We start from the raw sequence: 15,628 nt of genomic DNA, 5'->3' as shown, positions 1-15,628 counted from the left end.
CAGGGATTGAACCCAGGTCTCCTGCATTAGGGGCAGATGCTTTAACCTCTGAGCCACCAGGGAAGCCCCCTAGACCCTCATTCAGTTCAGTTCAGCTCAGTTGCTCAGTCGTGTCCGACTCTTTGCGACTCCATGAATCGCAGCACGCCAGGCCTCCCTGTCCATCATTAACTCCCGGAGTTTACCCAAACTCATGCCCATTGAGTCGATGATGCCATCCAGCCATCTCATCCTCTGTTGTCCCCTTCTCCTCCTGCCCCCAATCCGTCCAAGCATCAGGGTCTTTTCCAATGAGTCAACTCTTCGCATGAGGTGGCCAAAGTACTGGAGTTTCAACTTCAGCATCAGTCCTTCCAGTGAACACCCAGGACTTATCTCCTTCAGGATGGACTGGTTGGATCTCCTTGCAGTCCAAGGGCATTGCTAATTATCAACTGACTAATCTATTTAATACTTTGAAAGGAGATCCTAATTTAAATAGCCCTCATTCACTTTCTCAAGAGGCATGAGAGGAACTCTATTTAGTGCAAAATAAATTACAAAAACAGTTTCTTGCTCGGATCAGACTAGATTTACCTCTAGAATTATTTATATTCCCTTCTCTTCATTCTCCCACAGGACTTCCTGCCCAATAAGAACACCCAATAGAATGGATCTATACCCATTTTAGAGGAATGAAGTCACTTACACCCTACCTTGATTCAATTGCTCTAATCATTATCAATAGAAGAAATAAAACTAAATCTCTAATTGGCTCTGATCCTCATAAAATTGTAGTACCTATCAATAAATCTCAATTCAAAAACATATTACAAACTTCCACCAATTTCCAAATAGCTTTTCTGAAATATTTCATAAAAGTTTCATTTCATTATCCCTCTAACAAGCTATGAAATTTCTTCAAAAATACTGAATTTATTATTTTCCCACGTCATCAGCTCACAGCCTATACCTCAAGCTGAAGTTTTCTATATAGATGAGACTAAAAACGCCAAAGCCTCATTCTGGTCTCTCAAAAAATGAAAAGTCTTTTATACTAAATTCCATTCTGCTCAACAAAACAAATTATATGCTCTTATTCAAGTTATTTGCCTACATCCTTACCCCTTTAATATAGTCTCTGATTCCTTATATTCAGTTTTTGTATTAAAAAAGATAAAAACCTCCACCATAAACTCCAATCAACCTATTATTCAACAACTTTTTTTCAAACTGCAATCCATTATTAAAAACCACACTTCTCCCATTTATATTACACATATTCAAACACATTTCTGTCTTCCTGATCCTATGATTCATGATAATGAACAGGCTGATAAACTTGTTTCCTTTGCTACTCCAGAAAAAGAGCATGCTCTGATATACAACAATGCTGGCTCTCTACACCAGCTATAAAAAATCCCATTCCGCCAGGCTAAAAAAAAAATATATATATATATATATATATATATATATAAAATTGCTCTACTTGTAGACCCCTACATCTCCTACCCATTACACAAGATACTAATCCTCAGAGATTACAACCTAATAAACTATGACAAATAGATGTAACTCATTGCCCTAAACTTTCTCCTTCTTCTTTCCTATATGTCTGTATTGACATGAATTCTTTTAGTTGGGCCACACCTCTTCACGGTAAAGCTACACAACATGTTATAACTCACCTATTAGCTTGTTTTGCTACAATAAAAACTCCTAGTTCTATAAAAACAGACAATGGCCCTGCCTATACTTCAAGTTATTTCAAACAATTTTTACGATCATTTTCTATTAAACATATTACAAGTATTCCTTTTAATCCACAAACACAAGATATAATCAAACAAACACATCACACACTGAAATTACAAATAAAAACAATTTTTAAAAAAGGGGAATACACAGGAACATTACTATCTTCCTTATCTAAAACAGACTTTACTAGATTCCCAAATAAGCTATTCTCTAAACCTATAACTATTGTTAATACAGCTTTATTTGTTGTAAATTTTTTAAACTTATTGCAGGGAGATATCTTTTTTTTTTTTTTTTTAGGGAGATATCTTGACAAGAGCAGAAAAACATTTCGAGAAACTGAAGGACACTTTTCTTCCTCTGCCCATTCGGTACCAAGATGGGTTAACTAATCAATGGAAATCTGGGAAACTAATCTTACAGGGAAAGGGGTATGCTTGTATTTCTCCAGATGGATCCAACAAACTCACATGGCTTCCTCTTCGGAAGAAGATTCGACCTAAGGGGCCCCCTGGCATTCAAAATAGAGAAGAAACAACAAAAACCCCAGGAGGAAGAAATTGCAATACGGGCCATGGCGGCTCTAAAGATCTCCAGAAAGCACTGTCCTCGGAGACATCAACCTTATAATCTCCCCTCTTGGGGACAAATAAAAACCCTTACTAATCAAGCTGAAAATCTGGTTTCTCAACAGGAAATACCTCAGAATCCTGAAAATATTTTTGTCGCTATGCTTGCTTTGCTTGCTTTTGCTTCCCCTGCTCAGGCTAACTTGATTGATTACACTTATTGGGCTTATATACCTAACCCCCCTTTTATTGTAGGTTGTAGAATGGACAGATATAGGACCAATTGCATCCACTAATGACTCAACACATAGGCCCCCTCCTTGGAGCTTGGAGGGGCCCTCTCATCCTGAGGAAGAAGGAAGACTAATTAACATTTCTCTAGGCTATGAGAGGAGCAACCCCACCTCCAAGGAGTAGCTGCTGCCGGGCACAAGAGGGCTGAGAGGAGCTACTCCACGTTCAAGGTCAGGAGGGGCGGCCGTGAGAAGATACCCTCCTCCAAGGTAAGGAGCAGCGGCTGTGCTTTGTTGGAGCAGCCGTGAAGAGATACCCCACGTCCGAGGTAAGAGAAACCCAAGTAAGATGGTAGGTGTTGCGAGAGGGCATCAGAGGGCAGACACACTAAAACCATCATCACAGAAAACTAGCCAATCTGATCACACGGACCACAGAGGTATCTTATTCAATGAAACTAAGCCATGCTTGTGTGGGGCCACCCAAGATGGTCGGGTCATGGTGGAGAGGTCTGACAGAATGTGGTCCACTGGAGAAGGGAATGGCAAACTACTTCAGTATTCTTGCCTTGAGAACCCCATGAACAGTATGAGAAGGCAAAATGATAGGATACTGAAAGAGGAACTCCCCAGGTCGGTTGGTGTCCAATATGCTACTGGAGATCAGTGGAGAAATAACTCTAGAAAGAATGAAGGGATGAAGCCAAAGCAAAAACAATACCTAGTTGTGGATGGGACTGGTGAAAGAAGCAAGGTCTGATGCTGTAAAAAGCAATATTGCATAGGAACCTGGAATGTTAGGTCCATGAATCAAGGCAAACTGGAAGTGGTCAAACAGGAGATGGCAAGAGTGAATGTCGACATTCTAGGAATCAGTGAACTAAAATGGACTGGAATGGGTGAATTAAACTCAGATCACCATTATATCTACTACTGTGGGCAGGAATCCCTTAGAAGAAATGGAGTAGCCATCATAGTCAACAAAAGGGTCCAAAATGCAGTACCTGGATGCAATCTCAAAAACGACAGAATGATCTCGGTTCGATTCCAAGGCAAACCATTCAATATCACAGTAATCCAAGCCTATGCCCCAACCAGTAACGCTGAAGAAGCTGAAGTTGAACAGTTCTATGAAGACCTACAAGACCCTTTAGAATTAAAACCCCAAAAAGATGTCCTTTTCATATAGGGGACTGGAATGCAAAAGTAGGAAGTCAAGAAACGCCTGGAGTAACAGGCAAATCTGGCCTTGGAGTACAGAATGAAGCAGGCAAAGGCTAAAAGAGTTCTGCCAAGAGAATGCACTGGTCATAGCAAACACCCTCTTCCAACAACACAAGAGAAGACTCTACACATGGACATCACCAGATGGTCAACACCGAAATCAGACTGATTATATTCTTTGCAGCAAAAGATGGAGAAGCTCTATACAGTCAGCAAAAACAAGACCAGGAGCTGACTATGGCTTGGATCATGAACTCCTTATTGCCAAATTCAGACTTAAACTGATGAAAGCAGGGAAAACCACTAGACCATTCAGGTATGACCTAAATCAAATCCCTTATGACTATACAGTGGAAGTGAGAAATGGATTTAAGGGACTAGATCTGATAGAGTGCCTGATGAACTATGGATGGAGGTTCGTGACACTGTACAGGAGACAGGAATCAAGACCATCCCCATGGAAAAGAAATGCAAAAAAGCAAAATGGTTGTCTGAGGAGGCCTTACAAATAGCTGTGAAAAGAAGAGAAGTGAAAACCAAAGGAGAAAAGGAAAGATATTCCCATTTGAATGCAGAGTTCCAAAGAATAGCCAGGAGAGATAAGAAAGCCTTCCTCAGCGATCAGTGCAAAGAAATAGAGGAAAACAACAGAATGGGAAAGACTAGAGATCTCTTCAAGAAAATTAGAGATATCAAGGGAACATTTCAGGCAAAGATGGGTTCGATAAAGGACAGAAATGGTATGGACCTAATAGAAGCAGAAGATATTAAGAAGAGGTGGCAAGAATACACAGAAGAACTGTACAAAAAAGATCTTCACGAGCCAGATAATCACAATGGTGGGATCACTCACCTAGAGCCAGACATCCTGGAATGTGAAGTCAAGTGGGCCTTAGGAAGCATCACTATGAACAAAGCTAGTTCCATGGTGATGGAATTCCAGTTGAGCTATTTCAAATCCTGAAAGATGATGCTATGAAAGTGCTGCACTCAATATGCCAGCAAATTTGGAAAACTCAGCAGTGGCCACAGGGCTGGAAAAGGTCGGTTTTCATTCCAATCCCTAAGAAAGGCAATCCGAAAGAATGCTCAAACTACCACACAATTGCACTCATCTCACGCACTAGTGAAGTGATGCTCAAAATTCTCCAAGCCAGGCTTCAGCAATACGTGAACTGAGAACTTCCAGATGTTCAAGCTGGTTTTAGAAAAGGCAGAGGAACCAGAGATCAAATTGCCAACATCCGCTGGATCATTGGAAAAGCAAGAGAGTTCCATAAAAACATCTATTTTTGCTTTATTGACTACGCCAAAGCCTTCGACTGTGTGGATTACAATAAACTGTGGAAAATTCTGAAAGAGATGGGAATACCAGACCACCTGACCTGCCTCTTGAGAAACCTGTATGCAGGTCAGGAAGCAACAGTTAGAAATGGACATGGAACAACAGACTGGTTCCAAATAGGAAAAGGAGTATGTTAAGGCTGTATATTGTCACCCTGCTTATGTAACTTATATGCAGAGTACATCATGAGAGACGCTGGGCTGGAGGAAGCACAAGCTGGAATCAAGATTGCTGGGAGAAATATCAATAACCTCAGATATGCAGATGACACCACCCTTATGGCAGAAAGTGAAGAAGAACTAAAGAACCTCTTGATGAAAGTGAAATGAGAGTGGAAAAAGTTGGCTTAAAGCTCACCATCCAGAAAACTAAGATCATGGCATCCGGTCCCATCACTTCATGGGAAATAGATGGGGAAACAGTGGAAACAGTGGCTGACTTTATTTTTTTGGGCTCCAAAATCACTGCAGATGGTGACTGCAGCCATGAAATTAAAAGACGCTTACTCCTTGGAAGGAAAGTTATGACCAACCTAGATAGCATATTAAAAAGCAGAGACATTACTTTGCCAACAAAGGTCCGTCTGATCAAGGCTATGGTTTTTCCAGTGGTCATGTATGGATGTGAGAGTTGGACTGTGAAGAAAGCTGAGTGCCGAAAAATTGATGCTTTTGAACTGTGGTGTTGGAGAAGACTCTTGAGAGTCCCTTGGACTGCAAGGAGATCCAACCAGTCCATCCTCTTTAGGGTGTTCATTCCTGGGTGTTCACTGGAAGGACTGATGCTGAAGCTGAAACTCCAATACTTTGGCCACCTCATGTGAAGAGCTGACTCATTGGAAAAGACCCTGATGCTGGGAGGGATTAGGGGCAGGAGGAGAAGGGAATGACAGAGGATGAGATGGCTGGATGGCATCACCGACTCGATGGGCATGAGTTTACATAAACTCCAGGAGTTGGTGATGGACAGGGAGGCCTGGCGTGCTGTGATTCATGGGGTCGCAAAGAGTCGGACGCGACTGAGTGACTGAACTGAACTGAACTGAAGCTATGAAATCCTTCCTTTCTGCAAGGGCCCCACAAAGTTATGTATTAATGTTAGTCGACAAACGTGGGCTTTCTCCCTGCCTCCAAAAGAGGACTTTCGGACCTTGCTTGGATTATTTACTGCCCTTTCTTTGTCCATGAACCACGTTTATACTACTGAAACTTTAGGGAAAGAGTCAGGGAAAGAACAAAGAGCGCTATGCAAAGGGTTTACTAATAAGAATGTTAAATATACTCCTGTTCATTGGGAGAAATGTCAGGCCAAATCAGGAAAATTAATGTTTGCAGCTAATCATACAACTGTCGATTAGGGAACCCATGGTGTGTGGTTATCTAACTGCTCAGATGATATTAACAGCACCGTGTGTGACTATGCTACTCAAGTAGCATGGAAGGTTCCTAACACAACAATGGAGCATTACCATGATAAAGGACTTCTTGGGCGGCTTGATGGTGGAATGGCTCCCTGTCCTCGAATCGTCCTGGATAAACAGATTGGGCCTGAACAACGGGACATCTGGAAACTTGCTGTGAGCACTGAAGAACTTGGGACTTGGACTGGGCATTTTACAGGGACCAATCGTACTCATAGTAACTATTTCTTTCATTATAACCAATCATATTTCATACAATCTTGTGTTCCCCTTCCTTTTGTTATAGCTATAGGGAGTTTACAATTCAATAAGACTTTACGTTCGGTAACTTGTATAAATTGCAAATTATATACTTGTCTTAATTCTTCTGTTGCCTTAAGAAATGAATCCCTTTGGATTCTTCGATCTTGACATAGTCTGTGGTTACCAATCAATCTCCTGAGACCTTGGGAAGAAGGTCCCATGGCTGGACTTGCATCCCAGTTACTTACTAAACTGCTCTGGCAATCTAAACGATTCATTGGATGGCTGATTCTTGGCATTTTGGGATTAATAGCTATTTGCACCACTGCTGCCGTCACTGGCACTGCTTTACAAACCTCAATTCAAACACATAATTTTATCCAAAATTGGACTAAAGATGCTTATACTATGTGGGTCACTCAGGCTCAGATAGATGAGGATATTCAAGATGAAATACAGGAACTAAAAACAGCCATCAAATGGGATGGAGATCAATTAATAGATGTACAAAAACAAGTGATACTAAAATGTGATTGGAATTCTACTCAATTTTGCGTTCAGTTCAGTTCAGTTCACTCAGTCGTGTCCAACGCTTTGAGACCCCATGAATCTCAGCACACCAGGCCTCCCTGTCCATCACTAACTCCCGGAGTTTACTCAAACTTATGTCCACTGAGTCTGTGATGCCATCCAGCCATCTCATCCTCTGTCATCCCCTTCTCCTCCTGGCCCCAACTCCAGCAATTCTGTGTTGCTCCTGTTCAATTCAATCATAGTGCCTACAAGTGGGAACAAATCAAATTTCATTTACAAAACATACATGATAATGTCTCTCTGAATGTACAATTATTACAAAAAGAAATCTTTGAAACCTTTTCTAAAAATCTGCCCTCTTCCACTAATTTGGAAACTTTAGCTGAACAACTAGCTGATCCATTATCTGGGCTAGACCCACGTGGACGGTTTCAGAGCATTACTCACAGCATTGGCTCCGGAACTGTAACTTTGGTGATTGGCTTGACAAGTATATTTGTTGTTTACCATTGCTTTTATGAAAAAATTGTTAAAAATTATGCTTTAAACAAATATAATAAATAAGTAAGGGGGAATTGTCAGGGAACGTTTAACAGGAAGATTCCTGTGTGCTGTTTCTCATAAATCCTCTGTTCCTTATCAGTTCCTGGCAACAGGAATGAGTGGAACGGCACGCTGCTCCCAGGACTGAGGTCATAGGATGAGACACATGCATGAATCTCCTTCAGTAAACATTCTCCTTACAACAAAACTTAATCTTGATCCTCTTTCTTGAGATATGGATTGTCTCCTGACCTTATGACCATTGTTAATCCCTTTTTCCCTTGATAATGGTTGCTGTAAGTTTGGTTTTCTGATCTTGATCATTGTCGAAAGAAATTTCTTGTACAACAGCCTATATATACTCACAGAAAGATCATTAAAGCACCCTTGCTCCACCAGAGGCTTGGGTCCCCGTGTCTTTCTTTCTTTCTGTCTCCCTCCCTCTGGCTGATTCTCTGGAGCGTGGAAACCTGCCAAGCTCACTCTCCTGTCCGGGCTTTCAAGGCCTCCTTGAGAGGGCGCCCGGTGCCTTTGTGAGCAGTGCAAGCCTTGTTCTAGGGTTTTATTGGTTCTCTGCATACACCAGGGAATATTAGCTTCTTTCTCTCCTTCACTTTATTATTGTTGACTCCGGACCACCAGGTTCCGGTCCATTAAAGGACCGCAACAGAATCCCATAGAAGAAATGGAGTAGCCAATATAGTCAACAAAAGGGTCCAAAATGCAGTACTTGGATGCAATCTCAAAAACGACAGAATGATCTCTGTTCGATTCCAAGGCAAACCATTCAATATCACAGTAATCCAAGTCTATGCCCCGACCAGTAACACTGAAGAAGCTGAAGTTGAATGGTTCCATGAAGACCTACAAGACCTTTTAGAACTAATACCCAAAAGGATGTCCTTTTCATTATAGGGGACTGGAATGCAAAAGTAGGAAGAAACACCTGGAGTAACAGGAAAATCTGGCCTTGGAGTACAGAATGAAGCAGGGCAAAGGCTAATAGAGTTCTGCCAAGAGAACACACTGGTCATAGCAAACACCCTCTTCCAACAACACAAGAGCAGACTCTACACATGGACATCACCAGATGGTCAACACCGAAATCAGACTGATTATATTCTTTGTAGCCAAAGATGGAGAAGCTCTAAACAGTCAGAAAAAACAAGACCGGAAGCTGACTATGGCTTGGATCATGAACTCCTTATTGTGAAATTCAGACTGAAATTGAAGAAAGTGGAGAAAACCACTAGACCATTCAGGTATGACCTAAATCAAATTCCTTATGACTATACAGTGGAAGTGAGAAACAGATTTAAGGGACTATATCTGATAGAGTGCCTGATGAACTATGGATGGAGGTTCGTGACACTGTACAGGAGACAGGAATCAAGACCATCCCCATGGAAAAGAAATGCAAAAAAGCAAAATGGCTGTCTGAGGAGGCCTTACAAATAGCTGCAAAAACAAGGGAAGTGAAAACCAAAGGAGAAAAGGAAAGATATTCCCATTTGAATGCAGAGTTCCAAAGAATAGCCAGGAGAGATAAGAAAGCCTTCCTCAGCGATCAATGCAAAGAAATAGAGGAAAACAATAGAATGGGGAAGACTAGAGATCTCTTCAAGAAAATTAGAGGTAACAAGGGAACATTTCATACAAAGATGGGCACAATAAAGGACAGAAATGGTAGGGACCTATCAGAAGCAGAAGATATTAAGAAGAGATGACAATACACAGAAGAACTGTACAAAGAAGATCTTCACGAGCCAGATAATCATGATGGTGTGATCACTCACCTAGAGCCAGACATCCTGGAATGTGAAGTCAAGCGGGCCTTAGGAAGCATCACTATGAACAAAGCTAGTTCCATGGTGATGGAATTCCAGTTGAGCTATTTCAAATCCTGAAAGATGATGCTATGAAAGTGCTGCACTCAATATGCCAGCAAATTTGGAAAACTCAGCCATGGCCACAGGACTGGAAAAGGTCAGTTTTCATTCCAATCCCTAAGAAAGGCAATCCCAAAGAATGCTCAAACTACTGCACAATTGCACGCATCTCACACGCTAGTAAAGTAATGCTCAAAATTCTCCAAGCCAGGCTTCAGCAATACGTGAACCGAGAACTTCCAGATGTTCAAGCTGGTTTTAGAAAAGGCAGAGGAACCAGAGATCAAATTGCCAACATCCGCTGGATCATTGGAAAAGCAAGAGAGTTCCAGAAAAACATCTATTTTTGCCTTATTCACTATGCCAAAGCCTTTGACTGTGTGGATCACAATAAACTGTGGAAAATTCTGAAAGAGATGGGAATACCAGACCACCTGACCTGCCTCCTGAGAAACCTGTATGCAGGTCAGGAAGCAACAGTTAGAAATGGACATGGAACAACAGACTGGTTCCAAATAGGAAAAGGAGTATGTTAAGGCTGTATATTGTCACCCTGCTTATTGTAACTTATATGCAGAGTACATCATGAGAGACGCTGGGCTGGAGAAGCACAAGCTGGAATCAAGATTGCCAGGAGAAATATCATAACCTCAGATATGCAGATGACACACCCTTATGGCAGAAAGTGAAGAGGAACTAAAGAGCCTCTTAATGAAAGTGAAGGAGGAGAGTGAAAAAGTTGGCTTAAAGCTCAACATTCAGAAAACTAAGATCATGGCATCCGGTCCCATCACTTCATGGGAAATAGATGGGGAAACAGTGGAAACAGTGGCTGACTTTATTTTTTTGGGCTCCAAAATCACTGCAGATGGTGATTGCAGCAATGAAGTTAAAAGACGCTTACTCCTTGGAAGTTAAGTTATGACCTACCTAGACAGCAAATTAAAAAGCCAACAAAGGTCCATCTAGTCAAAGCTATAGTTTTTCCAGTAGTCATGTATGGATGTGAGAGTTGGACTATAAAGAAAGCTGAGTGCAGAAGAATTGATGCTTTTGAACTGCGGTGTTGGAGAAGACTCTTGAGAGTCCCTTGGACAGTAAGGAGATCCAACCAGTCCATCCTAAAGGAAATCAGTCCTGAATATTTATTGGAAGGACTGATGCTGAAGCTGTAGCTCCAATCCTTTGGCCATCTGATGTGAAGAACTCACTCATTTGAAAAGACCCTGATGCTGGGAAAGATTTAAGGTGGGAGGAGAAGGGGATGACAGAGGATGAGATGGTTGGATGGCATCACCAACTCAATGGACATGAGTCTGAGTAAGCTCTGGGAGTTGGTGACCCACAGTGAAGTCTGGCGTGCTATAGTCCATGGGGTTGCAAAGAGTCAGACATGACTGAGCGACCAAAGTGAACTGAACTGAAAGGAACAGAGTTCTTGGGGGTTTTTAGTTGTACCTATTGATGGTTCCATGTAGCACACTTCTCTACCATCCTTTTCCAGATATATATGACAGGCAAAAAAAAAAAAAAAAAAAAAAAGTGCCCAGGGAACTCACAGCAATGTCATTCCTCAAGATCCTAGTCAATATGTTCTCTTCATCTTTCAGAGTCTTTGTTTGTTGTATTCTATCCAGGGTTTTTAGTTATAAGAGGGAGGAATAGTAAGTAATGGGGCCAAGCCATCTTGGGTAGAACAAGAAGTACCATTAATTTTAATATATTTTCTTTACATTTAGTTAAAAATATTTTCTAATTTTCATTGTGATTTGTTCTTTGACCCATGGGATATAATGAAGCGTCTTGCTTCAGATAAAATATGATGATGTCTGGGATCTGCTTCAAAATAATACAGAAGGAGAAAGCGGGTGAGGGTATAGACAAAATATAATTGGCCAAGAGTTCATCATTTTAAAAGCAGAATGGTGAGTTCATGAGAGTTCATTATACTTTTTTGGCCTCCTTTTGTATCTGCTTAAAATTTTCCATAACAAAAAGTTTTTAAAAATCAGAAAAAAACCACTGATTAATTTTCAAACACTTTGGAGTTTTCTACTTACTCTTCTGCTATTGATTTCTAATTCAGTTCTCTGTAATTAGAATATATCTCTGTATTACTTCAATACATTGAAATGTATTAAGACTTAAAAAATCCAAAGTCTGACAACCTGTTAACATGTTTAGTTGATTTAACTTAATATAGCTACTGATATATTTGATTTAAAGCTATCATCTTATGCCATCTTCTATTTTTGCACCATCCTTTGATATTTTAGTTCTCTATTTTTTACTTCTTTTATATTTATCAGCTATATTTTAATGATTCCATCTATTTATAAATGTGATAGCTATATACTTTAAAACTATTCTTTTGGTAGTTATAAAGATTTCAACATTACCTTGACTTACCTTAAACTTGTACATTTACCTAAAGAGCTCAGAATTCTGCTTAAGATAGATTCCTGGAGGTGGGACACTTGAACATACGGCATGAATATTTTAAGGTCTTTGGGACATATGCTCAACCTCCTTTTCAAAAAATATTGTACCAATTAATAATCCACCTATAAGTTATTTTAATGGGCCCATGCCATTATTAATTATTATTGCTTCAAAAATCTATTCATTAGGTAAGTGGGAAAAAATAAGTTTAATTCTTTAACTACTTTTGAGGTTGACTTTTTATCGTACATTCATTAATCAAGTAACCATATGCTTCTGTGAATAACTCATTCACATTATTGGACATTTTTCATTTGAGATATTAGTGTTTTTCTTTTCAGTTTGTAAGAACTGATTTAAATTAGGAATAAATCTTTGTCAACTATTGAAGATATTTTTTCCTTGCTTAACTCTTACTTTGTAATAATCTTGCTCACTAACCAATAGAAGAGGGGAAGAGAAGAAAAAAAATATACTGTCTCAAGACACAAGAGCAGAGAGTCAAGGATTTTGCCTCTCTTAAAGCTATTATGTTTCTCTAAGAACTGACTACACAACATTTTCCCTCCCAGGTTCTCAAAGTTAAAAATAAGGAACATATCTCATGGCTCTTTAAGAGAGCTAGTTTGCATAAGTACTCAATGATCTTATTAAAAGTTGACAAGACCATTAAATATGGTTTACTAGCATGATATTCCTTTAAAGGTATAAGTAGATGCTTTTCTGATGGACTTTACCCTATTGGCTTCAAAGCAGTGTTAGAGTGGTTAAGGGGTTGAAGTGAATCCATCTAAAAAATATTTACTAATCTTTTTTGAGCAGTGACAAGACCCAGTACTTAGGTCACTGGGAAAGTAAGGTCAGGAGACACATAGTCCTGAGTTTGACCTAGGCAAGATGGGATACAGATGATTGTCTAGGTAGCTGTTTGTGTCCTATGGAGGGATCAGAACAACAGAGACCTACCTTGCCCCACCTTCAAAAGAAAAATCTATTGTTCCAATGTTTTCAGTTTTAACCATAAAACAGGGGAAAGGGTTTCATTTATTTAAACAGCTGAACATGTATCAGAAACCCTTACAAAAGCATGCTTAAAGTAAAGCAACATATTTAAACTTATTCTGAGACTCTCTTCAGCGACAGCAAAGTTATTCGGGTTTGAAAAAGGAATGAACATTAGCACAGGATGTTCTGTAAGCTCATCTACTTACCATCATACTGCAGAAATCCATTTTCATCTGTCTCTATCTCAGACTCTGGCTGGAAAAACAATAAAGTACCCATAAAAACTTCAGTGCAGAAATAATACAGTCATAGAAGGAGGAGGTAACAAACCTTTAACAAATGCTTTGGTGATGAGGAGAAATAAAATCAAAGATTAGCTCCCACAAGTGTGCCATCTGCTGGATCAGTAACACTACTGCGTTGAGCCTGTCTTCACTACAAAAGCTCAATCACTTAGCAAAGGATTTTGGATGTAATTCAAGTAACACTGCTATTATAACTGCTTCGATTTAAATAAATTATTTGGGAAGTTTCATGGATACCTTAAAAAAATCATCCTGAGATAGGACACTGCAGTTTGGAAGGTGTTTCTGCAAATTCTTAGCCAGTGTTGTCTTCCCACCATTTGTCACACTGAACCGAAAAAAGAAAAAAAAACAGAGAATACTGAGCAGGAAGGTGCATTAAAAGAACATAAAATATTTTAAATTGACACTACAAAAAGGATATTTCACACAATATGTAATATCTAAGAAGAATTATTTCCTTTATAGATGATACTTCTTTGTTTGGCAAAACCGGAGGCCCAAGTAGGTCTCAGGAAACAAACGACAGGATGGAGCAGAAAGGTAACTAACTGCTGGGCAGGTGAACTGGGTGATATTAAATACTAAGACTTAAATTACAGCTATTGTATTGGAAGTAAATTTTTTGTCTATGCTGAAACATTTACAGGGTTCATATGGTACTCAGAGAAGGTGAGCAGCACATCTTAGTGCAAGTGCATGAAACTGTACATGCTCACTATGATTCTGTCTCAATGTACAGTGAAGAAAAGTGGGGGAGTGGCTTATTAGAAGCCCACCTATCAAGACTGTATCATCTCCTGTGGGGTGCCTCCTTTTCCTCTAATCTGTCTCCACTGGTTGGGCTGGCTGGGAGGTCCATTTAGCTTACTGCATCCGGCAGTTACTTGTCTCTTCCGGCTGGACTGTGACATCAAGGAGAATGGGGACCCTGACCACCTCCTCCGCATATGTATCTAGTTTTCTGGTACTCAGAAACGTGCATAGTGGGTGGAAAGCACTTCTCCACTCAGTAACTCAAACAGATTTTTTTTTTTAACCTGGGGCTGACGTAACTCTAAAGAGTCTATGGACAGATTCGAGGTCTTTGTGAACTTTAAAGAAATTTACATCTTTATTTTCACTAAATTCTAACAGATTTTTAGCATTTCCTTTCATTATAAATATAAATCATAAACAACACTATTGTTAATAGTACCTGTGACTTTTTCACCAATAGAAATCACAAATAGATAGTTTCATAACATGTTGCACTTGGAGTAGACACCTTGTATTAATACCACTGATACTCATTATTACTTCAAATTTACTGTAGTTTTTACACTTACCATTGGACAGTGCTATTTAGAGAGTTAACAAAGAAGCACGTATATCACAATGCTACAAATTTGCTTTTAAAAATATTTTTATAACGGTATTATCACAGTTGGTTTCCTTTGCATTCTTGTCTTTTATTTTGTGCACTTAAAACCACTACTGTAAGAAATCAAGACTTCACCATACCGTCAAATGTCTGTAATACAAAAAACTCCTGACTGTACATGTATTTCTAAGAACCTGTGCTTATTCCCCAGGAAGATGAACTATAATATGTTTATAATCTAGAAAGGGGAAAAGGATCTAATATTTTTTCATCAAAATTGTTTACTAGATATAATTCAATTATTACCCAAATACCTTATACCTACAAAGTAAAAGGAACTTGATTCACAAGTTTTTGTTTTTGTTTAACCTTAGTCCACACAATTGGGTTGGAAATAGGCAACCTCTTTAAAAATGGAAAAGTGGGGACTTCCCTGTTAGTCCAGTGCTTAGGGCTCCATGTTTCCAAAGCAGGGGGCCTCAGTTTGATCCCTGGTTGGGGAACTAAATATCCCACATGCCATGTGGCATGGCCAAAAACAAAGTAAAATGTGAAAAAAAGGAAGAGTGGGAGGGTGGGCTTACCCTATGTATTGAGTAAATGCTGTTTTGAGAATTTTTTCCCCCTCTAACAAAAATGTCTGTAATCCATACTGAATGCCCATAGCTCAGTTTCTGAATTTTGGTTTAAAATACATAGTAAACAGGGGTAGCTTTATTACAGTATGAGCAATCTGGCTCGAAAAGTATTATTTTCTAGACTTACCTCTTTAGTTA

At 39.6% G+C, this 15,628-nt stretch overlaps 1 protein-coding gene across 4 annotated transcripts in view; it reads right to left on the bottom strand.

The window, feature by feature from the left end:
• NMRK1 (nicotinamide riboside kinase 1) overlaps window positions 1–15,628 on the bottom strand; it is a 37,962-nt gene that overhangs the window by 14,084 nt on the left and 8,250 nt on the right. For all 4 annotated transcript variants that reach the window (XM_043486432.1, XM_043486433.1, XM_043486431.1 and 1 more), the window contains 2 exons: window positions 13,727–13,817; window positions 13,391–13,439 (listed from right to left, as the gene is read on the bottom strand). In XM_043486432.1, coding sequence (XP_043342367.1) covers window positions 13,391–13,439; window positions 13,727–13,817 — 140 coding nt within the window. The remainder of the gene's footprint in view (window positions 1–13,390; window positions 13,440–13,726; window positions 13,818–15,628) is intronic.

Source organism: Cervus canadensis, chromosome 14 (genome assembly GCF_019320065.1).
Source record: "Cervus canadensis isolate Bull #8, Minnesota chromosome 14, ASM1932006v1, whole genome shotgun sequence".
In the NCBI taxonomy this organism is placed as follows: domain Eukaryota; kingdom Metazoa; phylum Chordata; class Mammalia; order Artiodactyla; family Cervidae; genus Cervus; species Cervus canadensis.
This window is presented reverse-complemented; position numbering and strand designations above follow the sequence as displayed.